Here is a 27,502-nt window from a genome sequence, read left to right on the forward strand (position 1 = left end):
AATTTTGGGTCCTCAATGCCTTTTAACTTTGTACTTGTTTGGCTTTTTAGCTATTTTGATCTGAGCGTCACTGATGAGTCTTATGTAGAAGAAACGCGCGTCTGGCGTATTAAATTATAATCCTGGTACCTTTGATATCTATTGTGAGGGATACGGTAACGACAATATTTTTATCTATAGTTGTATTACTGCCTAATATTCTAAACGAATTATATACCAAGTACTTGTCACTACAATATAATTAAGGACATTCCCTTTACTTATGTTTGACTGGCTTGGGTAAACATTAATTGATAGCCATAATGAATGACGAACGTGCTAGTAATATAGTAGTTCAAATGGTTGGAACCCCGAAACACCTTTACATGTCTCAAAAGTTGACAAGTATCACACGTTTTATAGCCTATTAGTCTGCTATTATATTGATTTATTACTCAGATTACGATCCCTTTAGCTTATTTTGTTTCTCAAGATTTAATTAATAACGCTAAACACTGTATCAATAATATATCTAAACATTTTGATCAAGGGATTAAAAAAAGGGTTGTTGTAATATCAACGACCTTGAAAAGCTCTTGTGTTTTACATTTGTTGATATAGAAGTTCCAATAGTCAAACCAAGAAGAGGAATAAACACATCATCGTTGTTGAACTTATATTTATAAATATGAGTGTAATGTTTTAAGATTCGCTTCATAACAAAAGCAATTAAGGCTTTATTCTTTTTCGAATCTTAGTGTCCGCAATCAACTGTGTGATTGGACTTCCACTGTGTTGTTGCGCATGAAGACCAAACACAATTTAATATGTAGTGTTTTGTGAAAGTTAAAATTCTATATACTGGTGCTCTTTCAAACAATGTGTATAAGTACGGGTGGGACAAAGGCCATTGAATATTAATTATCGACCTAACTTGTGTTTCCATTTTTAATTGTGAAGCATAACTTACATCTCTCTTATATCTCGATTGATATGGCTTTACGACTATTTTATATCAATTTTACACCCACTTGGAAATAGATGGAGTTAAATAAACCTATTTTTGAAAATATCGTACAACAATTAACCAAGAAAACACAAAGTTATATTCATGTTGTTCTTTCCTTTAAAATGCTTCCTTCCAATAACGTGGATATGCCGTTGGACAGTTTTCAAATCCCACGATTCAAAACCAATAAGAAGACTGCCTTTTGACTACAAATTTTATCTTGCTGAATTTGGTTTTAATTAATTAGTTTGTTAATGCTGAGCTCAGCAGGTGATGGATTAGCAGTAGTCTGACCCTTCCCTTTGTCATGAAATGAAATAGTTCTTCGATCAGTTCACCAGGGATTGGCACGCGATATCCATAGAAAATAACAAAGAAACAATAATAATAAGATTTATTTAGTGATCGAATGTATTGGAGCGTTTAAAGAATATATTATTTTTCAAATAAATCACAACGGCTCAAAAAAGCTTTAAAGTACAGTGACAAAATGAATGTTTCTTTTTCTAGAAAGGGGGAATATGTGAACAATAAAATTAGTTTAACATGAATGAGTATGGATAGTTTAGATCGCATGTGGCTATGTATTTTCGTGTTATATCGTTATTGCGTTGGTCTCTTTGCTTTATTACTTTATAAATTGGTGGTATATAATATAATATATAGTATTATACCATTCACTTATGTTATATATTTTGGACAATTTATAGTTTCACATATCGTACATAATGAATATCATTTTTAAATCTGGACATTCCTGATATCTCAGGTCAATTTACAAACTTGTATGTTCTTATCCCTTTTCATATTCTATATTTAGATAACAAATTATATAACAAAGTTGCAGTAGCTTTTCATCTGTAACATACTAGTAAGGCATTTGATACATTACATAATAGCGGGGTTTTAAAAAGTGGGATGAGTTATAAGTATAATGAAACAATCATGTTAACTTCACTGAAATCAATCAAATGATGCAATAAAAACACACAAGATTGAGTACAATATTAAATTTCTCATGTTAATGACATAACATTCATTAATTAAACCCTGATGATTACTCTCTACTGTATCAACAAAGACTATTATCATCGAAGCTTCGTGTCCGATGTGATTTGTTGAGATATTAAACCTTTATTAAGCCACGGATTCAATTTTGCCTCAAAAAATTATTAAAATTCCTAGTGTTAGGGCAACATCAAGCTATAGGAATCCCGAACTTAATTTAAGTTCATTTCATCATATATTTTTATATCTTAAGAAACATTTTCAACAAGTCTTTGTGGCCTTTTGATCAATATAACAATGTTCTTTCTATAAAATCTTGTTTTTGGGGCAATTTGTAGTTACATTCTGTGTGCACTGTATAATCTATAAACGGGTTTTATATCTACAAACAACTAAATATAATAGCGTTGCCATACACATATGAAGATATAAAACGATTCTCAATGAAACAGAAATCCATCATAGACTAAATAATGTATACATATAAAAAAGGTGTAGTATGATTGCCAACGGAACAACTATCCACAAGAGACCAAAATGACAGCGCAATTAACAATTATAAGGCACCGTACGGCCTTCAACAATGAGCAAACCCCATAGTGCACAGTCAGCTATTGATTACTATACGGTTTCCAACAATAAGAACACATCAATACTGCAAAGTAAGCTATAAAAGTTCCAGACATGACTTAATATGAATCAACCCAAATGAGAAAACAGAAGTCTTGTGTTTAAATCATATGAAACAATAAAATGAAAATATATATGATAGACAGCAACCAATGAAAACCACTGAAGGATTATTTGTATAGATAAGATACTCTAAAGCTACATATTAAGTCATACAAAATTATAATATAATTGATTGATAGACTTTTTGATATTAACCGTAGACCGCCACACCCATCGCCTAGTTCATCTTAGATATTTCGATAAATGCAAACATGAACAGTCATTTGAATTGAACTCAAATGGTGCTTACTTTTTGTCAACCACCATCAACACAAATCATAAACAATAATATCACAGTTTAGTATAAAGTAAAATACCTAAAATGCCGAATTCGAAGGAAAACTCAAACGGAAATAGCCCTTAATCAAATGGCAAATTTAAAAGTTCATCAAACTTCTAGAAAACAACTGTCGTATTCCTGACTTGGGACATGCATTTCTTAAAAGGAAAATGATAGAATACACCTGGTTTAAGAGCGAAATGATATATCACTGTGTATTACCACATATTTATGTGTATTCATCAATATCTATTTAAAGATTCTAAAATGACTTAAGATCGTACGTTCACTTTTGTGATTTTACTTTTTTATTACCTATGATAAGGTGGAAATATGAATCAAAGCGGAAAAGAAATTCTTCGTTTTTACAACAAAACAAAATTAATTATACGTATCTTTTAATAAGAAGAGTAAGTATACTATTAAGAAATGACCAAGTTTACGTCTAAACAGCTAGGTTCAAGATTAAATGCAACTTTAAAGGAAGCCGTATCTTAATTATTTTGACTCATTTGAAGATAGAAGAATGAATGAATGAAAGATTAAATCACTATGAATAATTGATGAATTAAAAGAGCCATAAGGTTTCAGTATTATCACCGCAATAAGTAGACTGAACATAATTGATTACATTCGTTAAGTTAAGAGCACGTACAAGAGCACGTATAACAAAAAATATAGACAAGTTCGTTTAAGTCAGCGACCAAATTAATGATGTTAATCGCATACCGGATGCAATCCGTGATTGACACCAACGAAATAGACTTGTATCTTGCCTCAATGCTGGTAATTGTCTTTTATATTTGTTTTTAAAATAGAAAGACTTTATAAATATTTCGGTATCTTTCGCTTCTCATGTATGTAATATACCCGTGAACAACTTTGCATGTTATCATATGAATGTGGATAACTGCGTGTGTGTTGCATACATGTGATTTTGTATTCTGCATTCAGGGGATATTAATTTGTATCTTGCATTTATGTGATTTTGTATCTTGCAGACATTAGCGGTTCCAGGTGGGGCCTGGGGGGCTTGGCCCCTCATTCGTGGGGAAAATTTGGTTGGTTATATAGGGTATCACTGAAGCATGACTGGAACCTCCCTTTTAGGTCAGTCAGCGCCCTCCCTCTTATGAAAATTTCTGGATCCGCCACTGGCATATATTGGATTTTGATCTATATTTTACAGTTAGTAGGTGAAATTAGGAGTTCACGTAGTTACTTAACAATTCAGAAAATACCGGTAATAATAATAATAATAATTATATATTGATAATAAGAATAATATTGATAATAGTTATATATTGATAATAATAATAATAATAATAATAATAATAATAATTATAATAATAATAATATTAATAATAATAATAATAATAATAATAACAATAATACTAGTACTACTACTACTACTACTGCTACTACTACTACTACTACTACTACTACTACTACTACTACTACTACTACTACTACTACTACTATACTACTACTACTACTACTACTACTACTACTACTAATAATAATAATAATAATAATTAATAATAATAATAATAATAATAATAATAATAATAATAATGATATAAGGTTATTGCATAAATATTGGGGAATATTGTCCCGAGTAGAATTTCATATTGCACGAGCTTGCGAGTGCAATATATGTTCTTCGGGGGACAATATTCACCAATATTCATGCAATAACCCTTTTATTGTATAGCAATATAATATTTGAAGGTAAAAAGTGGTTTAAACTAAGATTTTGTCGTGCATGACGTCATGAATTTTGAAGATTTATGGCACTAGTGCAATATTGGAATTTATTGCACGCTAACTTTTGGTTACTTTATGTGGGAAATATTATATTGCTATGCAATAATAATAATAATAATAATAATAATAATAATAATAATAATAATAATAATAATAATTAATAATAATGATAATAATAATAATAATAATAATATTTTAAAGTAAAAAAAAATGATGCATGTGTTGTTTTATAACTAGATGGCTAGTTTTTATCATAAAACTAACGAACATATTGTTTTGTTTACTAAAAAAAATCTTTAATTTGACCAAATTTAAAAGAATTTTGTTTTAATTGTTTGCTTCTAGCAAGCAATTCGTCGATATGTTTTACGTATATAGTGAACTCAACGTGACATTAGTCGTAAACACCCGCTGATCGCAATACGCATGGATCTATCATTAAAATAAACTATTATAATATTGTTCAGTTATACACGTGCTCAAAATCCATTCTTCTTAGTTGATTTTTTACTGTTTACACCTTTTTAGGTGACAATCGGTAAACTCAGCTTCAATGCACGACAATTAATTAGGAAGACATATTTTCTCATCATAACAGATCAAGAGAAAAAAGTGTAAGATATATACATGCATCGATTCAAAATGAATAAAACGTTTTTAATCAGTGACTCGTACCATATGACTTAAAAATAAGGAAAAACATCAACATCGACACAAAAATATCATAAAATATAACACGAATTCAGATAAGTATAACGGATGGAGATCAAGTAATCATGTAAACAAATGAAACACTTATTTTGTGACTAATTCTGCTGTTATTGGCGTTTTCCTTGTCGCTAAAGCTGCTGATGGTAATGGTTTGTTGTTTCTGCCGTTTTTGTTGTTGTTGCTGGTGATGGTGCCGATGCTGCCGCTTATGATGATGATCAATATATGTTACACATTTCGAATCACCTGATTTGCTTAGTCTCTTAGCTAACTCAATTGTGTGAAATGTAAGCTCAATTAAAGAGTCGATACGAAGTTTATCTTCGATGATACCAAGTGTTTTTACGACGCGACCAACTTCATTTACAAAACATAAAACTCAGACTATGGACTATATATAGAAACTCTTTTTCTACTTTCATTACCGCATTTAACATCTTGATAGACAACGTCAACAAAACCTTATAACTGTTTCTTTTCTTTTTGACAGGCCATACAAGATTGACTATAAATGTCAATAACTGTTGATTGAAGTGTCTATTTTTGTTTAAACGTTAATACAACATCCTTAGAATCTCTTCGTATAGCAACATAAATCATCTGAAATCGTGATATAAAGTTAAATAGTTTTTTGTCGAAAACCTTTTTAACATACTAAAATGTAGTAGTTTATACAATCAATTTTACCTAAAGACGTTTAAATTTCATTATATATCGTCCTGATGCAGAGATCTGAGTCCTTTTCCGGATCTGGGTCTTTTTTTGTTATCAGTGTCTCTTAAGTGTTTGGTTTTTCATATATTTTGTCGTCTGGCATCAATGTAATGAGACAGTGATTGTCGTAAAGCGCATCTGGTGCAACACAAATAAATCGGTACTGTTAAATTTATTACAATGTAAACAGGGAATGGAAAAAAAAACCTTTATTTGTTTGTAATAAATCACTCATATACTAAGAAATCACTACAAACGCTTTATTGTATGATGAAGTATTGAATAATAGTTATTTGGATTTTTTTTATGTCGACAGCAACACAATGAAAAAAGTTGAAGTCGTACACTAGGAATGAAAATATCACATGTATCATACCGAAACAAAAATCGTCCACGTAATAGCTTTGTATTCAATTCATGATTAGGTGGCCATATCGATGTAAAACGAGTACGATTTAAAACTGTTGGACTCTTGTTCTTACAAATGGCAAACATACACTGAACATGTAATTGAGATAATATAAGCTAAGAAAACAAGTCATATATTAATATATAAAGTATAATTATTAGATTACATGTTATAACATCACAACATTTATGAGACTCACGCTTGATATCTTTTCGAGTTATGTATCAAATTGAAAATAAATGTCTATCTTACTTAAATATCAAATTTGAATAATTGAGCAATGATCGAAGCACTTTTTCTGAAAAATATGTTTTCATTTAATGTATATTGTGTAAGGTTTTATAGTATATAGGTGTTGTGTACTCCACAACATTTCTAGATATCACTGTATTCAATCGACTTAACTATCTGTATTATCTGACCGTGCTTAATTAAATCGACCATTCTACGAGTGCACTACTTTTTCACAATAAGTTCAAATTTCAGTTCAGCTTTTCTATGCCTCAAGGAAACTATTTACCAATTTCAAAACGACTTATTACACTGATCAGTTTTAACAATTTCAGGCACACAAAAGAAATCTATTAAAGTTGTATATCAAAATCCTATATGCATATTGGGTCTAATTTGACATTTGCAATGTATTAAAATTTCAATGTTTTATTAATTTGGAGAAATAAGTTAACAAACTAAAGACCGACAAAGTTAATTACAAATTCCTTTCTATATTAGTTGAAATATCCTGTCAAGGTTCTAATGCTAAAATAGCGTTAGTGTAGAGCAATATATATATTGTCGCTGAATATTTTGTAACACCCAGAACATATCTGTTCAGAGTGAGTTTAAATAATCTAACAGAAATAGCCAGTTTTATACAAACTATAAATGCAGCTGTTACCAGAAAATGTATTTAGTATTTTTATGAAACGCTCTTGAAATCGCGATTTTAATAATAACCATTGATTTGGTAATACTTATATGTTTTCGCCGTTGTACATAGTCCAAATTAGCACAAAGTTAAAAAAAGAGGGACGAAAGATACCAAAAGGACAGTCAAACTCATAAATTTAAAATAAATTAAAGATGCATGTAAAAAAGTAAGATAACAAAAATACCAAACTCCAAAAAAAAAAAATAATTAAAAAGGGAAAGTCCGTTACCAAATGACAAAATCAAAAGCTGGAACACATCAAACGAATGGATAACAAAGTAAATTGTTATAGCAAAATTGCAATACAAAAACGAATATAACGTTTTAGACTTGAGTTTTTCCGGCAGAAAAAAATAAATCGGAAAAAGAGGTACGTGAATGTGAGAGAAATTCAACTACAAAAAAAGAAAAACAGACGATCATGGATCAACAAACGGCATTTAACAATTATAATTAATTTAAACACCTAGATGCTGTACAAAGATTACAAATGACATGTCGCCAACATCAAATGCTCTTAATGACAAAATAATTTTTTTTATATAAAGTCACTGCCATGATCCTAATCAGGGACATGGGAACATGTTAAACTATTATTGAAATTACAAACTCTCCTCGTTTGATAACGATCTGGAGAATCACTAAAATTAAAAACAAAGGACGTACAATGAAAATCAGAAAAATCAGAACAGAGATGAAAAGCAATTACTTCAATGCAACATGTATGAAATGTGAAAAAAAGCAATGCAAGTATAATCGCATCAACAATAAACATTTATGCCCAAAGTTACTGAAAACAAGCTTAAAGTGCTGAAACAGATGATATAATGCATGTATGAATTATTGCTACTGTTGATTTCTGTGTTATAAGTCTGTGGTTATGTAATTCAACTGTATTACCTAATGACATTGTACCACTGTCGATTTGTCTGTCACGAACATTCGTTGAAATCACATGTAAAATAATTGCATTTATTCAAATACAAAGCCATTTGTTCATTATTTATAAATACAATTTGCTGCATATTTGCGTTTGTACTATTCACAAAGTGTCTGACGAGTACCTTAATTAAAATACAAACCATAACGTAATCATTTTAGACATGTTTGAGAATCATCAAGAAGGAAGATTTAATATCTAAAAGTCTTAGATTAACACCAAAACAGACAGCAATTTCTTATATCAAAACTGTTTAGACTAGACATATTGTGCAATTATTTTATATTCAGCATGATAAAATATCAAAATAGACACGACAGTTATGGAAATCATTTCTCAAATACAGCGGTTCGATCGTTTAGATACGCTTGCTTTTATATTAAGAAGTAGGCATATTATGCATTTTACATAAACAGAAATTTAGGTGTACAAAGCAAAAGTCTGCAGTATCTTAAACTTATTTTAAGTCTATCTAAATGTGTGTTTGATTGATACAAATTTTGATCTCATTGGATACTTTGCTGCTTATAATTTGAAAATCTCGGGAACGAAAAAACCAAAAGATATACGGAAAACCCAACTTTGAGGAACATCAATCTTCACTGAGGAATTGCATAATATTAAAGGATATCAGTCAAAAAAGGGGGGGCATTTTACCAGCGATTGAAACACATTTTCAAATTGAACACAAAACGATACACAAAAAAGATTATTAAACAATATACATCTGTAAGCAGGAAGTGATATAAAGGTCTAAAAATTGATTATCTCCTAGGCATGTAATTCAAACTCTTGAAAACTTGCAACATGGAGTCCAATTTCAATATGATTATAATTGAATTTAAGAACGGAAAGAAATCAGCAAGATGTTACTATCAAAAATATCTCAGAGGGTGCCTGTAGATATTTTACTACTATTTGTATCAAAATACTGTACTTTAAAAACATTTCTTTATCCTTAAGTTCTATAAATACATCGAATGTTAACATGCTATCATAATTATACTAAAATCCATGTGTTTATTTTAAAATTACTCTTAAACAATATATCAAGAAAGTAATTGCTAGTTGTCGAGGCATATCATGACTACCGGTTTGTTTCTTAGAATAGATTATCCTTCCTCATTCTAAGGCATGTTATTCACGTAATACTATATTAAATGGATTTATATTTTTAGTATTAGTGTACTAGTTGAGAAGTTCAATTGTATGAACGTGTAAATTTGTTCAAGGTTGGAACCTTCCATTTCTTTTATATTGAAACCAATTCCTAAGGGCATCGGATACTCATCACGATCAGTAAAAATAACCATTCTTTCACAACATGATGATAAATATACCCAAGTCAATACTTCTACACGATGTCATGGTTATCTTCAGAATATTAATGGTAGGTCATTTTCATTGTTTTTCTTGATTTTCCTCAGGGTAACATTTACAGTTTATTATATTTTGTTTCTTCTGAAATCTGTTTCTTATTTCTTTCACAAAAATATTCTCAGTGATCATTCAAAATGTAGTTTGAGAAGATCAAAAAGGACCTAAATGGTCATGAAATAGCTTGTTAAAATTTTATTTTCCAAAACTCTACATACTTTTTTTTATTTAAGGTTCTTCAAAGGTGTGTTACTCTGAAACTTTTTTTTGTTTATTTTTGTACAATATTTTATGAATAAATACAATATATCTTAGTCGATGTACATCGCGTAAATGTTAAAGGATAAGTGAACATTAAGGCAACCAAGGTGTTTCAGAAATAATGGTTAACAATTACATCAGAACCCAATCAGGTATTTTTTCAAGGGTGTTGATTGATTGATTGATTGTTGGTTAGTTTTTTAAGGTGCAGTGATACATTTGTCATGGATGTTCAGGACGACAGAGTTTTTGAAAGGTCATGTAAACCAAAAAAAGCTACAAGTTTTTCCGTTTCTTGTTTATTTTTATAGATTAGACAGTTGTTTTTTTTTCAGTTTTACTTGTTTAACACAAGTCTGTTTATGGGCCTTGATAGCTGTTCGGTTTGAATCAATGCAGCGCTTTGAAGACCATTCTTTGACCTATAATGGTTAGTCTTGTATACATTGTAACTTGTGTGTAGTGTTGTGTCATTGACACTCATACCACACCTTTTTACGTATATAAGAACTGCATCATATACTTAAGTTAATTATGTTTTTTTTTTCATTTACAGGTTGTGAAGATGCTGATTGTGATTGTAGCCGTATTTTGTATCATGTGGATGCCTTACAGAACAGTGGTAGTATACAACTCCTTCAGTGATTATAAAATTTCTAATGTGTGGTTCTGGCTTGTATGTAGGATAATGGTGTATACTAACAGTGCTATTAACCCTATACTTTATAATGCTATGTCGATCAAGTTTAGAGAAGCGTTTACAGCAATATTGTGTCACAGTAAGTCATTTACCTATTATATTCTTTTTTCTCATATGTAATTTAAATATTCACTGATTCTACTCGAAAATTATATAGTTGTCAATATTAACAAAAAAATATCAGTTTTGGCACTTTTCTGTAATGCCAGCCGCAATTGATAGCTATTTTTATTTAAAGCTATTTCGTAAGGAGTTACAGATCAAATCTAATTTCCAGTAAAGTTAAATGTTTTTGTAGAAATAGATCTACTAGGACTATAGAATATAAAATTACCGAAAAATTCAACGCATCAGGGATTATTTTTGGGCTCTAGTTATAGACAATACCTAATATATTCTTAAATGATTATTCTGACCCAATAAATACTATATGGAAATTTTAAATTAAATTAGAAATGATGTAACTTGACAGACGATAGTAGACGTTAAACCTTTTATGTAACAACATTATTATGCTTTTTTGTCTCATTTTCTTTTGTCAATGGAATTTGACATTTCAATTTACATTAACAGATATTCGACACATTAGAATGTTACAGTACTATTACAATGTGTTTCTTTACAACACCAAACACAAACCTAAATTATATGTACAAGTACAATAAACTCATAATAGATACGATGATTAAAAATTTATATTTACGCCTGACGCGCGTTTCGTCTACAAAAGACTCATCAGTAACGTTCGAATAAAAAAATATTAAAACGGGAAAAGAAAGTACGAAGTTGAAGAGCATTGATGACTAAAAGTTCCTAAACGATTTGCCAAATAAAGCTAAGGTAAACTATTTCTGAAGAAGAAATGCCTTAGTATTCAATCACAGGTTTAACAGATAAAAAAACTCTTTTTTAATGATTCTCGATCAAAAACTCATCGGATATAATTAATTAGCTCACCACCTTTTCATTTGTCAGTATCATAAAACTCTACTTATATTTATAGGACAACTTGTAAAGCAAAGATGTCGTCGATGTAGTCAAAATCTTGGCACTCATGAACCAACTGTGGGAAGTCCTCGTAAAAATCAGAACTATTCTCTTGTGACATCAACTTCCGGTCATATTTTGCAATTGGAACAGAATGAACTTTACGAACTGAATGAGAAAATTTCGAACGAAGAAAGATGTAGTTCGTGTATAGATGTTAATGGCTATTTATCAGACAGTGAGAAGAGAACGAACGGATCTTTATAACTCTTTATTTGTATTTTTTTGTTATTCTTTAAATCATTTTGAATGGTCTGTTATTTTTTATGTATTTCTTTGATTGAATTGATCCAGTATCTATGAGCGATGTTCAACATGCAATATTTTCGATAAAACAAAAATATTTTCCGTTTTTTAAACAGATTTTCTTTGCAAAAAGACACACGCAAACGATAAAATAAATAATGAAGACATTGACAAATGATGTTATATGTACATTCATAGTACTTTCAAATATATGTTATTCGAATATCTCTACGAAAAATGTATCAGTATCACATTTACACAATAAAAATTAAACAATTGGTACATGTCACTCTTCTAACTCGTAAATTGACGGAGTATACAAAATACAATTCTTATTTTTATAAACAAACTATATCACATAGGAAGTTTTGAAGTTTTTGTAACAAAACATGTATCATGTTTTTATCGGAGCCAAACTAATATCACTACGTGTTGTAATATAAACAGACATAAAAATATATCTAACAATGACGCACACTTAAATGTGCTTGTAGAAGAAAGCACATACCGTATACAGTATATTTTCACAAAAAAGTTAAGTTAAGTATAACATAGATACAAGAGTAAACAAAAACAACACACTAACTTATTGGTATTTATCTTTCAGCTTAAGATGCGTATTTTAACAGTTAATGTCTGTTCAGTGATAATTGAGGCAAAATGATTTGAAAATCCAAAGCTTTTCATATCACTGTAATCACCTGTATTCATTTGGAAAAAGAAACAGTTGACAAAATGAATAATTCATATTAATAAGATATACTTTCTGATATCGGACTCGGACTTCTTTTAAATTGAGTTTTACTGTGCATATTGTTGTGTTCTTCTTTTTTCTACTTTGGCTAGAGGCATAGAGGGAGGGTTGCAATATGAAAAGACATGTTTAACCCCGTCGCAATTTTGGGTCTGTACAAAGTCAGAAGACTTAGTCCGTCTTTTATGATTTTTACTATTATTTGTTTTTTTTATATACTGTGGATTCATTTATTTTCGTGGGTATCAATTTTCGTGGATAGAGAAAAAAGACGTTTCGTGGTATACGTAAATTCGTGGATCGCTGATTACAAAAAAAAAAAAGTTCAAATTCGTGGAATTCTTTTTGATTTAGGAGATCATAAAACCTCCTTGGTTTGATCAATAATAAAACAAACAAAAAAGAATTCATTGAAAAAGTTTTGAATTGTCAAAATCCTCGCTTGATCATTCTAGGTTAAAGTGTTCATTGATAACTGATATTACAATAATGGACAGAGACAACTAATTATTTGTTTGTTTTACAATTTATAAATTCTTGTCGGAATTCTATAAGGCATTCAAAACTTTATGATTGAAAGCTCATTTCCCTAATCACGATATAATAAACAGTCATGTAAGTATAAGGTGTGAAAATAAATGTTCCTGTCATAAACAATATTACCTACGGGAAATATCCCCGTACTTAATCCTATTGATTTTAAATCACTAATAAACCAAACTATGACACGCTAATTAACAACTTGCAGTTATTTTCCCGGAACAGTGTTAATCAATTTTAGAAAGTAAATTATCACTGATATTCGATATATTTATTATTGATTTAATTAAAATACTTGTATCTTCTTTCAATAAAAAACACGTGTTATGTTACAATGTTTATCGCTAGTCAACACTATACTAGAACTGCATAACATAACCGGAAATAAACATCCGAATCCATACACATTTCTCGGGATTATTCTTCGTTGAATTCTTAAATTCGTGGTTCGCTGTGACCCACGAAACCCACGAAAATTGGTATACCACGAATAAGAATGAATCCACAGTATATATAAATCGGAGTTTATTATGACGACTATTATCATTGAACTAGAATATATTTATGTTAAGAGGCAAGCTGAAGCATACTTTTTTTTATTTCTGAAATCAGTTACTATAAGAATTGAATGATATACGATTTGAAAAAAGGGAGGCCCAGGATACCAAATGGACATTCTCATTAGTCGAAAATATTCCGCCATGGCTAAAAAAGGAAAAGACCATCTTACAAAGAATATTATCCTATTTCTAAAACATTAAAACCTACAGACCGACCAACATGAATCCCACTAATAATTGGGTTTGATAGGTGGTCCGGAAGGATAAGTAATTCTGCTTCACATTTGCTACTTAAACATATTTAACGCAATAGGCGTTTCTGCACGGCATACAACATTTCATGGTCACTATTTTTTGTATACCGTTTTTGTTTCCAAAAACATTTCTCAATAGTCCATTTGCCAATTTCCGTGATTTATCCTGTAATTAGAGACCTTTATTTTGGTTGTCTCCCTTATGAGGGACATTAATTTTTATTACCAAAGGAGAGCTAGCAGAAAGAGCAAATTTACCTGTGCGTAATGTGAGTAATCTTTAACGTTTTTACATCTTTTGATTACATTCATTGATGTTAAGATAAATACTTGCGACATAACAAATTATTTTTCATGAAAAATTAGTTAAACCGCCGATACATCATTTTTAATTCGTCATACTTTGCATTGGCAAAAGCCAATATTGTATAGAACCAGTCTAAGATTGACAAAGGGAAGTAATATTTTTAAAAAGTGTGTTATAACAAAATTAAATTGGTAATTGGCAAATGGACTATTCTATAATGAAAAGTAAAATAACAAAAATACCGAACTCTAAGGAAAATTCAAAAGTCTCCTATCAAATGTCAAAATCAAAATTTAGCTCACACACCAAACGAATTGAAATCAATTGTCACTTTCTTGACTTTATACAGGCATTTCCTATTCTGAAAATTGTGTATTAAACCTGGTTTGAAAGCTGGTTTAAAACTTGGTAAACCAATGGTATGATAACCGTATGATTATCAATTATTTACAACAATTGTTTTCACAGTTGTATGAAACAATTATATCAATGACTGAGGGTTGAACTAGCTATCCTATATAAAGTTAAATAATTCTCAAATGAGATGATTAAGAGAACTTCTGTCACAATTGTTTTAATCAACGTTTTTAAGAAAATTTTATGTAAGCTTGATTTTCATACGACTTATTTTCCAATCAGTTTATTGAGGTCTGGAGCTGGCATGTCAGTAACTGATAGTAGTCCTTTGTTAATGTATATACCATTGTCGTTTTGGTTTTTTTTGTAACCTATTCTAGTATCGGACTCGGACTTCTTTTAAACTAAGTCTAATTGTATGTATTGCTGTCTGTTTCTTACATTTGACATTGGCAAGAGGTAAAAGGGAGGGTTCCGATCTCCCAAAACATGTTTTACCCCGCCGCATTTTTGCGCCTGTCCCATGTCAGGAGCATTTGGCTTTTGTTAGTCTTGTATGTTTTTTTTAAATTTTAGTTAGTCATGTTTTAAAGTTTAGTTATACGTCCATATACTGTATGTAAAAAAATTATTAAAGTTTATCTTAATTTTGTCATTTATAGATACGTTGAGGAGCGTTTTTGGAATAAAAATTTACTACACTGCATACATGTACATGTATTTGTGGCTCAAGGAGGTTTTATATAATTCACATCGATTCCAAAAGTTAGTAATGCCTGGACAACATGCGTATGAAAGTAATAAACAACTTTTTAATGATGCATGATATTTTTAATTAGCTCTCAGTGGTTTTGAACTTGCTGTCTGTAACTGTGAGCACTCTCAGATCTGTAGGCTTTTATGTTTTCTTTTGTATATACAAATACCTAGCCATGTCCACTATATGTTTTTGTTATATGTATTTAATCAAATACAATTATACAATTAAAAGAATGACTGATACAACAGAACTTGCATTGGTAAATATATTTAAAATGCAAATTGGTTCGATGGATTGGGGCATACACTTTTTATTGTAACAGGCCTACTACGCTCTTTTCTTTGACTGGTTGTAATTGCTCTTAAGTATGTTGAGATCGTGGCACAATCATTATGTGAAGCATGACATTTGTTTTAACCGCTTATACAAAAACTAATCAGTATTTTCAAGCAATACCGGATATATACCAAGTAGCCCTGCATTTATCAACAGTATCACTCGACGAAGACAAATCAAAAGTTTTCTAGTCACACCTATTTATATTACAAAAATAACTGCCCTTGTCCTTTTACTATGGTGTTTTTTCAAAACCTGTTTTCTGCGACACCTTAATCTTGTTCAAATAGAATATTAAACTATATCCTATCGACAAATACGTTAAAACATTGCCACCTATTTGCATGATGCAATTATGTCAGTCGAAACCTTTATTCCAGTATAATTTGACACTCTGGAGTATTAAATTTCCACATGGTACTTATGACGACAGACTGATTTCTTTAGAGAAAGCAGCAAGATGAATGAGTCGAATTTAGAATAAAACCAAATCTTTTTAAGGTGTCAGTTAATTTATTTCTTTCGACAATTGATCTTAACATTTATTTAACTTCATAAACATTTAATCAGTATTCAATACAGTTGGTTTAACGGTAACATGATTACATTGTTGAAAGTACAAATATATGAAACAAATTGACTTTTACTTTCGGTATGCTGTAAGTCATTTCAATTGTACTTTTAGTTTGTTTTTGTTTTTTTTTTTTTTTTTAGCTCACATGGCCTGAAGGGCCAAGTGAGCTATTCTCACTTAGCGACCGTCGTCCGTCGTCGTCAGTCGTCGTCGCTATTTTTTATATTTTGAACCTCCTAGAGAACCACTGAATGAAATGGAACCACATGTGGCCGATACATCATCCAAAATGTCCTTCAACTTTGACTTAACCCTTTCCCTTTCACACCGGTACAGTTTACTGGTGAAACCAATTTCAAGATTTTTGGGGCATTTAGACTTGTTCCATCGCCATTTGCTGACGTACAGATGTGGTTAAGGGCTCAAATTAATCCTCAGATAACCAGCAATTCGATTTAATGTGTATCAAACTTCTAATATTATTAGTTTATAGTCAAATCGCCCCTTACTGATGTGTAATTTTTCTATAAAAACCATTTATTTTTCTTCGAATTTTAAGGAATATTCTCCAAATGAAGTGCAAAAAAACCTGGTCTTTTAAGACGATTTATGACTTTTTTCAATAACTGTGCAGTGATTTTTTTAAAGATTACTATTAAAATAATAGTTCTAACTTGTACACTAGATGAAAATGTAATTTTTAGTGAAGCAGCGCAATCACAAACTTGAAATGCGCTAAAAATCCGTAGTAATTTTTTAAAGATATTATGGGAAAAGAGACAAAAACCACTAAAATATTCTGAAATGTTTTTGCAAAGTTGAAATAGATGTAACAAAACATGGTTTCGTAAGTGTTGCGGTATGATAAAGTTGAAAACACTTTTGTATGAATAAAGGAATGTATATTTCAATGAAAAAAACATTTTAAAGAGTGGATTCCGCCTAGATTTGCGTAAAAATCATGCATTTGGCAACAAAAATGTATCATCTGAAGACATAATTTCTAAAAGAAAACAAACTTGTTGAGGATCTTTATATTATTCTTTTTTTTAATTTCTTAAGTGGTAGTACACTTAAGTACTTAAATTTCAATAAATTCTTTACAATGCCAGTGTCGCAGGGGTACGCTGATCTATCTGAAGGCGCTAAGATTGAGTGTTCGAATCTCACTGCCGGGGTTGGAAAAATAATTTGTTTTATTAAATGTAACTTAACATATCTGTACTGTCAATTTCAAAAAAGAAAACCTACGAAATGTTTTTAAAGAATGTGTGTGCCAAATTTGTTACCCCTTTTGCTCCATCGGGCACGGTCTAGGGTGTATAATGTATCTTATCAAGCTGGCATTGGTAATTCAATTTTTCTTGTGAAAAAACAAAATTTAGGTTGCTGATTGATTGAAAACTAATTAGACAAATATCTACGGTCCTAGTTTGAATTTGGACAAAAAGAGCGTCTCAAATCAGTTATTTTGAATATTTCAAGGCCTATAGCACGTTATGCGTCTTTTTATACCAATATGATAACTTATATGTTTTCAACAGACTCGAGACATTTTGTTTCCACCAAAACCTGACGCAACAATATGTCTCTGCACGACTTTTTGCCCAAGGATTTCGTATTTTTTCACTTTTTCTCCAACAGTTATGTGACTTTTGGAAATATACCACGTGACCGATTTGTATCTTTCGCCAGGTAAAATTCGACCGAGTCTGTCACGACTGCGTCCCGATTCTACCGAATGTAATCCGACAGAGATCAGATAGTGACAAGACAGTGAACCGACGCTGACGGATGTTATCCGTTCGAAAACTGTCGGCATACTCGGGAGGATCAGATACTGTGGAAACGTAATCCTATCACGGTCCGCTCTATCGCATTGCAAACGGCTTTGTCTGGTCTCAGTCGTATTGTATTCTGTAATTATCGGGACTCTGACGTGGGTATCATTGACGAATTTAGAATTAATAACGGACTGTTTCGGAACGGTTTCGGCAAAAACGGTTCGCAATCAACAAGATCTGGATGCAATCTGGACTCAATCGACAGAAAAACAGCAATGAAAAATTTATCCAGATCATTCCCGTTCCACAGGACACCGTCCAGAATACACAGAACATTGTAAGAATTTTTATTCGATACAGCAGAATCTGTCACGACATAGACACGATTGTAATCTGACTAGACAAAATCGGCTGAGTTTCCCCGAATGTTACGGGACGCACCTAACTGTCGGGGTGCTTCGCCGAACTATTCGGACCCTTCCCGACCAGTAGGAATCTGTTACTAACTAAAACGACTGCGTTCAGACAATAATAGGACATTCCAGATAATTGAGGATACTAATCCGATTTTTTCACTTTTCGTGTCGTATCGCTATCTGATTTCAAACGGGAGGAATAATCGGCAATGTGTGAACCCCGCATTGAGAACGGGATTGTCGGGATATATTCGCTTAGAAACGGTTGAATATCGACGCTTCCTGAACAATATCTGATTGTTGTCGTGATTAAATTATTAGTTTTACAAATTTTAATTAAAGTTTGAATTTCCATCCACGATTCACAGGATCTTGATCAGACTTTTGACAGATTTTAATCGGGAAAGGTCATGTCAAGGACGGGAGTTAAAATCGTGAGTGTGTGACCCCAGCTTAATAAGATACTTATGTTAATGACCGTAATGACAATTCTGTTTACGAACTAAATATTTTCCTGTTTAAACTGTATTCTAAGCATGGTTCTTACTAACATGATGCTCATACGAAAGCAATTAAAACAAGGGTTCTAAAAATAATTTTAAAAAGAAGTAAAGTAACAAAACTACTCCGAGAACAATTTGTAATGGAAAGTCCCTAAGCAAATTGCAAAATCAAAAGCTCTAACACATTAAATGAATGTATATAACTAACATATTCCTGATATGTTACAGGCTTGTCTTATGTACAAAACGGTAGATTAAACCTGGTTTTATTTGAAGCTTACATATACATTTTATAAATTTATGTCCACATAAGTTTTCCATCTCTATCAGTCATTAATTGTCATACGACCCCTGTTCACGATATCACAGAAAGCGACTAGAGCAAGAAATAAAGAGCAACGCGACAAGAAATCTTTGTAAGCAGGAACTACTTACCATATAATAATAAGCCTTCAAACACGTTTTTATTGTATTTTAGGGGAAAGGGTCCAAAATCTACGAGACTTACCTAGTTATGTATTCGAATGTCTTTACTTCACATCTTCTTTAGAGATAAAAAAAAAGAATTTCAAAATTTAATATTTATGTCTAGATCTACCAATACCTAAATCCTGTTCAAGACTTATATATTTGTCTGTATTTAGAATCTTATTTGCTAAAAGCTTATGTTTAACTTTACGATTTGACCCATCAATTTACTAAAACATTTAAATCTAATTGTTTTTTTTTTTTTTGTGTATTCTACTTGATAGTTTTGTTGTCAGCTGCTGTGAAAATGATTTTGATCTTTTGCTAGATGAATAAGTATAGGGTAAAACAATTATTATTTATAAAACGCAAATTATATCAACTGTTTGCATGTTCTTTGTACAAAAACTACATTTTAGTTCACATATGTTGAAGCATATTATCTTTTAGATTGACATACGATGAAAAAATAAAATCTAAAAATACATTACTCGTGGAACTTATTCTTTCCGAAACTAATGTGCTTCTAATAATCTGAAGCATGATTTCGACATGAAAGTGAAGTTAGCAATAGCCGTAAACAAATTGATTAAGTTGGCGAACAAATCTATTTCATTGAATGACATTTATAGACTTTTACAATGACATAAAGATTTTTACACAATAAATGTCAATTATTTCCTTTAATATAGCTCTTCTTAAGTATATAAAAAATATCCAGTGAAAGCAATGTTAACCACAAATTAGTGCGATAATGTTTCTATATCCTCTTTGTGAACTTTCTTATTAAAAGGACGACAATCACAGAGCACGAGTTATAGTGTGCATTTCACCACGACTATTGTGGTTCTACAGAATGTGTGTTCCTTTAAAAAACATATAAAAAATGGAATGACGTTTTGAATGTGGGATATTTTTGGCATTCCTCCCTCCTGGATATACATACTTGATAATAGTAAAATTTAAGTTTTAATCTTCCAATCAATCTATTAGTTCATATAAATTATTCACTAGAGAACACTTTGTGAAAGCCGATTATCGGGAGAATCAAAACGAAAAAGGCCTATAACAGAATTGCAAATGTAGACAACTGATCAAGGAAACTTGACCTTTGCCAAAGAACCTGTTGCCAATTTCATTTTTTTTTTAGTATAACTATACACTTCTTTTTTTAAATATTTGTTTCTATTCTTAATCAATAAAAAGTAGAAACTTACAACGACACAACAAAGAAGCTTTACAGAATATGAAAAGCCAAAGTTGTCATAATTCCAACTTTGTAATTCTTAATTTGAATATTAGAATATGTAACACTGTAATTTTGAGAGACGCAAACGTTTGAGGATTGCAACTATGTCATTCAAAGCTCTAATTTTGATTTTCTGTAATTGCAACGTGGTACAATGTTCATTTGTAAGAAGACGTTTTGTAATTTGTACATTTGTGAAATGTACTGTCGTAAGCTGTACACTTTCGAGATGAAAGAATGTTTTTTTTAATTTGGTTATATTTATTTGTATTTTCCATTTATGTTATTTGAAATATGTATTCTTTTTAAGTACTTTAATTGACATTTAGCTGACATGAATACCACTTCAACCAATGTTGTAATATATGTTATGCCGACAGATGGCGTCGCCGTCGTAACTTTCGATGTATGTCAACTCTTTAATAAACTATGTCGTTCAAGTTCAGTTGAAATCTTAATATTAGTTGTCTCTCACTAAATTTCAAAGAAAAAATATAAATGACGTTAACATGATTAAAAGAAAGAAAAATTAAGCATTTTTCCTAATATATTCATTAATTACCACTCTATAAACTGCGCTTCACACACTGAACGTTGTATCAAACACCAAAAAACCAATCAATTAATCAATAAATATACATTTATATAAAATAAAAAACGGTAGGCAGAATTCGTGATTATCCGACTCTGTTGAAGGCTGAGTTATCCAGCAACGAAAATTCAGACGGCGGCTACCACTGAAATCATAATAAGAAATGTCGCCGCTTTACCTGCACCTGTTTATTCGCGTGAGTCTAATACCGACTTACAATTATTCAACTGCAGAATACACGTTTCAAATAATTTACATGCAAGACACCCATTGTCATTTTTTAAATTTTGAATTACTAATTTACATATCACAAATGTACAAATTATAAAAAAAAAATGTTTTCGATCTACGAGATATTGTGACACCAAATCTCCTGCACTGTAACCGGCGCGCTAGACCACATGACCACCTGGGCTCCATATATATATACAAATAAAGATTTACAAAGTTTGAATTGTGACATCTTTTATTTCTTAGACGGAATACTGTTTGGATCAGTTTTTATATCTTTTTAAAGCCATGAAAATAGATTCTCATAAATAGTTCTACCTTGAAACAGTTCTATCCTTCTTGTTTAGCCGAATCAAAAAATATGTTGGTCACAACTTTTATTCACTTTTCCAACCTAGTTTTCACCGTTGGTGCTATGCACAGAACTTATTAATTGAAAATGTTATTTATATGTTTTCATGACAATGATACCGTCAGTTAATTTCCTAAAATAAAATTGACAAAGGAGTCTACATCAAGATGTCAATTAGATGAGTACATAAAAATCTAAGGTTACATTATCTATGATTATCTGCAAATTATAACATTGATGTCTTACAAATGATGACATTTAAGTTGGTTAATGCTGGTATTAGGCTTACAATTTGATGCCGTACGATAAGACAATCAGCTGAAAATAAATAGCGAAATTTATACTTTCTCTTTCAGCAGTGATTGTCAAACAAAATAATGCGAACGATACCAAAGGGATATCATAACTGATCACAACAATTCACAAAAGTAAAAAAATGAAAACTAAGCAAGACGAATCGTAAATTCATGAATCTGATCGCAGACGGCTTGTCTGAATTTGTTTGAACTTCCCTGTACGTTGCCTTTTTATGTATAGGGTTGAATAGTAAAACTTATATGGTTTGTTTAAAATCATCATTTGGAATGCCTCACTTAAGAACTTGGAATTCACAGCAAGACTTAGATTTTCTCACTGCTTTGTACACAATTTGTTAAAATGACATGCAACAACTGCACGTTTAGTTGTATATTACGAACGTCGTTTTGCTAACCAAGCATTATTAAAACGTTATTCGAAATGCTGACAAATATTAAATTTATAAGTCTCCGACACCCTTTACTTAGAACAAATTGCGTGTGTCTGGAGCATAAATAACAACATCGCCATTTATAGTACCGTACTATCACTCTCGGTTGCACTAAAATCATAAACCTAGTGGTCTGAAGTTGGAAAAGAATCTTCTTGGTAATTATTGATAATATGTATATAAAATAAGTTGTGAACATTTAATTTTTATGCTATCTATATTCTTAATCTCCAATACAGGTAATACAAGACAGATAATAATTGTTCATTGTGTTTTCATGTCTAGCAATTCCCTCTTTCATGTTATCCTACTATATGAAACAGTTATGATAAACAAAACTGCTATCAACGGAGTAGCTATAAACCACTGTATTCCTATAAAATAAGAGAATTGGTACTTGAGGATGATTTAATGACAGTGAAATACAAATCATTGCTACTTTAAGTGCTTAATTCTATTTCTTGTTTTATCGACGAACATATCCTTCACGAATCCAAGTTAGCACAATAAATTTCCTTCAATTGTCAGATTACATAGAATATCAGAAATCAAGCATTTACTTACGCCTACGCTAAAGGACTTTGCCTTGTAGGTCATGTTTAATGAAAGGCGACTTACAGTTGAGTCAGGGTAATAAAAACACGTGCAAATTGACATTATTAGATGCATAATGCAATTTTAACATTCTTAATAAACCATATTACACTGCAGTACATACACATATTTTCCGTAGTAAAGTGAGGCTGTCGAAATACAGGGGTCCTTAAGTAGGCTACTTAGGTATTTTGTGTTTTATATCAGGGAATGATCGTTAAAACAATAAAAATATATGTCCTTGTAAATATCAATAAAACTTTTTTTGTGTGACCATACGAAATAAAGTGATCAAATTTCAAGTTCAGTTTATTTTTTCACGTAATAATGTGTTTTGAGATGAAAAAAAAAACGATTAAAAAAAAAGACAATATTTTGTAAATTGTATTCAGTTACACGATGCAAGGGGAAACGGTTTATCAATTCAGATTACTTGTGAAATAGCGCCTTTAATCAAATTGAAGGATAATTGCAAATTTTATGGAGGAGAGAAAAATCACTTTCAGTCCATCCTTGTCTTTTGTTCAAATTTACGCTAAGAAATATAATTAGGCTTGATAGTGGTTGTAATATATGGCATTAATTCCACATTTAGATAATCGATGATACGATAATCAAATATATTAACCTCCAATCAAATTTAATCTAATAAAGTTCAATGATCTAACTTCCAATCAAATATAATCTAATAATGATCAATGAGCTAACCATCACTTCCTTCCTCATTCAGTAATAACATGACAACTCAGCTTTGGTCACATAATTTACTAATTTAAATGCTGATATCTTTAATTTTATTTAAGCCATTGTAAGCTATCCTACATGAAACTATAACCATACTATATTATAGCTCTTTTCTATATTGACACAGTTTATTGAATCGTTCCCATAATCAGTTTATAAAATCAATTATAAAAGATGAGATTTGTAAGTCAATATAACTGGACCACATAATCGAAGATTTATACATCAAAATATCGTTGTAATTTGAGCTTACCAACTGTTGGAGATGATATTCTCTAAGCTTTAATTATTTGCTCACCATAACGGAGCTGCTGTAATAGCATTTCAGGTGATGTATTCTAGATATTTACAACGTGTTTGGATTACTTTTCCTTATGTGTCTATCTAGATTTATTTCTAAAGAATTGAACAATAACGCTACTTGAGCTCTTGTTTTCCAGTGCAAAGAAGGTTCATTGCAGATAAGTATAATTTATTATAGGTAACACCTAAATAGAATAAGTAGTCTGCATTACTTTTTTTTATCGAATGTGTTATAACAAACAATCGGTGTTCCCTTGAGAATCAAATATGTACAACTTGTTACTTTGTTCCTATGAAGCTGACTTCATAAAGTAGCTAGATTATCCTTTAAGATGACGTTCTTTATATAGATTATCTTCTCTCACTAACTAATTAAAAGTTGGGTGACTATAATGAACGTATCTATCCAATCACATGTGAGATAAAGAATACACCAGATACTGTGAAATCCGCCTCATATCTTCACTCAGTCCTACACCTTGCCAATGAGAGCTTGTAGAAAATGATATCTGCTTTCAACTAGTCAGTTGGATATTTCTCTTTTTTGGTAGTTACGATAAAAAAAAAAAGAAACCACTGATTCCTTGAGTAGTCATAGATCAGGTTAAACTTTGTTATTCCGCTACTGCTTAAAACCGCAGTAATTGAATTGTAGACCGGCTATTTGATATCCAATAGGATAACTTACAACTAACAAACTGATCTCCGTTTCAATTTCTACGCTGTTTTTAAGAGTTTTTTGGATATTTTTTTTTTATGTTCTTTTTCTATTATTGCATAATGACCACTAAATGGACAATGCACGTGCATTCGATCCACATTGTGATCATGCTCTACTTATTCACTCCAATCGAATGACAATAAGACTAAGAGTGAGAGTTCAATCTTCTGTATTTTGCATTTTATCTTATTTGTACGTGACATACGTCAATTATAACATTGTCTTTGGTGGCCTTTTTTTAAACTTGTTGCATGTATAATATTGTTCCTGAGAAAAAAGTAAAATCACAAAAAATACTGAACTCCGAGGAAAATTCAAAACAGAAAGTCCCAAAGCAAATGGTAAAACACATCAAACGAATGGACAGAGAATTTAACTATAAAGCAATTATAATTCAATATCCATCAAAACAAACATTTATGATTTTATTTAGTTATACAATTGTGTGGGATCTTCTATTACTCTTTATGGAGAACTGCTAATACGTTGATTGTTTTATAATTGTTATAATAAAACATGCATGCAACCACGCATTTGATATAGGCTGATAAGATCTTGCATTATTTTCAAAAAAATGTAAAAAAAAGGTTTTAAAATTTCTATTGAAATATCAACCTGGACGTTAGGGGTTTCATGACAACTTACTTGAATGACTAGATCTTCAAAAATATATTGTTTAAATCGCATTCCACCTAAAGTTGATTCCGTCTTGCTACTCATCAAGAATATGTGATCGGATTTGATTCATAAATACAAAAACAAGCTTACGCTAAAGTAGTTGTAAACATATAAGAAGCTTAATCCAAACCTTTGATAGGGACTAGCAGTAAAACTACCTAATATGAGATTGCTGTGTAATGGAAATCAATTGCGCTTATATATTAGGAAATGTAGAGCATGTCGCTAATAGTTACTTCTGATAAATTTTTTGAATCAGGTATACAATGTAGTTCGTTGTCTGGTTGGCAATCATACCGCAATTTCCTTTTCTCACGTTCTATATTGTATGTGTGAAAACCATTCATTTTTACAAGGTATACGTTTCTCATCTAATTTAATTAACGCTATATGTAAATAAAGCAGAGTAATTTGGTTATAGTTCAGTTTGTTTAAATTTACAAGTTCACCGATGATTTAGTTTGTTAGGCTTGTTGTGAAGCGTTTGGTGTTTTTTATGTTACGTTTTTCTTTTTTTTTTTTACTTTTTATTATTATGTACACGTTATTGTCTATTCTTATTTGACGGACGATTTTCGATTGCCTTTGGTTTTTTATTGAACTTTTAGTAATACTGATAAGACGTTAACTGAATAAAAAGGAGGTGTGAAGGCTTAAAGAAGATTACTTAAAAGCTTTTAGTTATAAGCATGTTTTTCTCACAAATTTCATGGAATTATGAGATGAAATATTTATAGCCATATGTCAAATTATATCATAAACTACGATAAAATATCTCAAATACGGTTAATCTGTTTCGTCAGTATATTTTGACATCAATTCATTGAGGACTTTCTCTTCGGAAATATTTTCTTTTAACCTTGAAATGTTTTTCTTCTTCATAAAACAATTAAGAAATTTCTACTTTGTTTAATGACCAGTCGAAACGTTTACTTACAAATAAAATTCAAAACTAGTTGCTTTAACTAGTTTCATCCAAAGGTGCATACTTAAGTTTTTGCTGTTTAAATAAATGATTGTAGGCAGCTTTTCAAATATACTGCTCGTTGGTAGGATTAATGTCTGTTTGACACATTTCCCAAATTCATACCCAATTTTAATTTTATATGTTATTGCTTATTTCAAAAGAATTTCAATATACACTAATCTTGGACGATAGTTTCATCATACCTACGTTGTTTTTATTTTACTAAAATGTATTGCATAACGTATTCATGAGTAATTTTAATTCAGCCAATATAGTTTTCTGTTTTTTAAAATATAGAAATAAATTGTTGACACATCGTTTTGTTACATATATGAATAGTGAACTGTCAGATTTAATTTGAGTCCAAAATAAGTGCAGAAAGCTTGTTTAAAGAACTGCATTATACGTCTGAAGACAAAATGTTAATGTAGACGACTACATAGTGTATGGTCAATCTTGCCACTTTGCAAAATATTTTGTTTACAATTGAGAAACCCCTCAGGGAAGTATTCTCTCTAAAGCAGAGTCAGACATTTGACTTCACAGGACGAGTAATGGATTGACAGACTTATTATAGAACCAAAATAGCATCATGGCTT

At 30.8% G+C, this 27,502-nt stretch overlaps 1 protein-coding gene across 1 annotated transcript in view; it reads left to right on the forward strand.

Moving 5' to 3' along the window:
• LOC143078809 (tyramine receptor Ser-2-like) overlaps positions 1–12,119 on the forward strand; it is a 73,009-nt gene extending 60,890 nt beyond the window's left edge. The window contains exons 2-3 of the mRNA XM_076253792.1: positions 10,675–10,897; positions 11,822–12,119. Coding sequence (XP_076109907.1) covers positions 10,675–10,897; positions 11,822–12,072 — 474 coding nt within the window. The 3' untranslated portion in view covers positions 12,073–12,119. The remainder of the gene's footprint in view (positions 1–10,674; positions 10,898–11,821) is intronic.
• The last annotated feature ends 15,383 nt before the right edge of the window (positions 12,120–27,502 follow it).

Source organism: Mytilus galloprovincialis, chromosome 6, assembly GCF_965363235.1.
Source record: "Mytilus galloprovincialis chromosome 6, xbMytGall1.hap1.1, whole genome shotgun sequence".
In the NCBI taxonomy this organism is placed as follows: domain Eukaryota; kingdom Metazoa; phylum Mollusca; class Bivalvia; order Mytilida; family Mytilidae; genus Mytilus; species Mytilus galloprovincialis.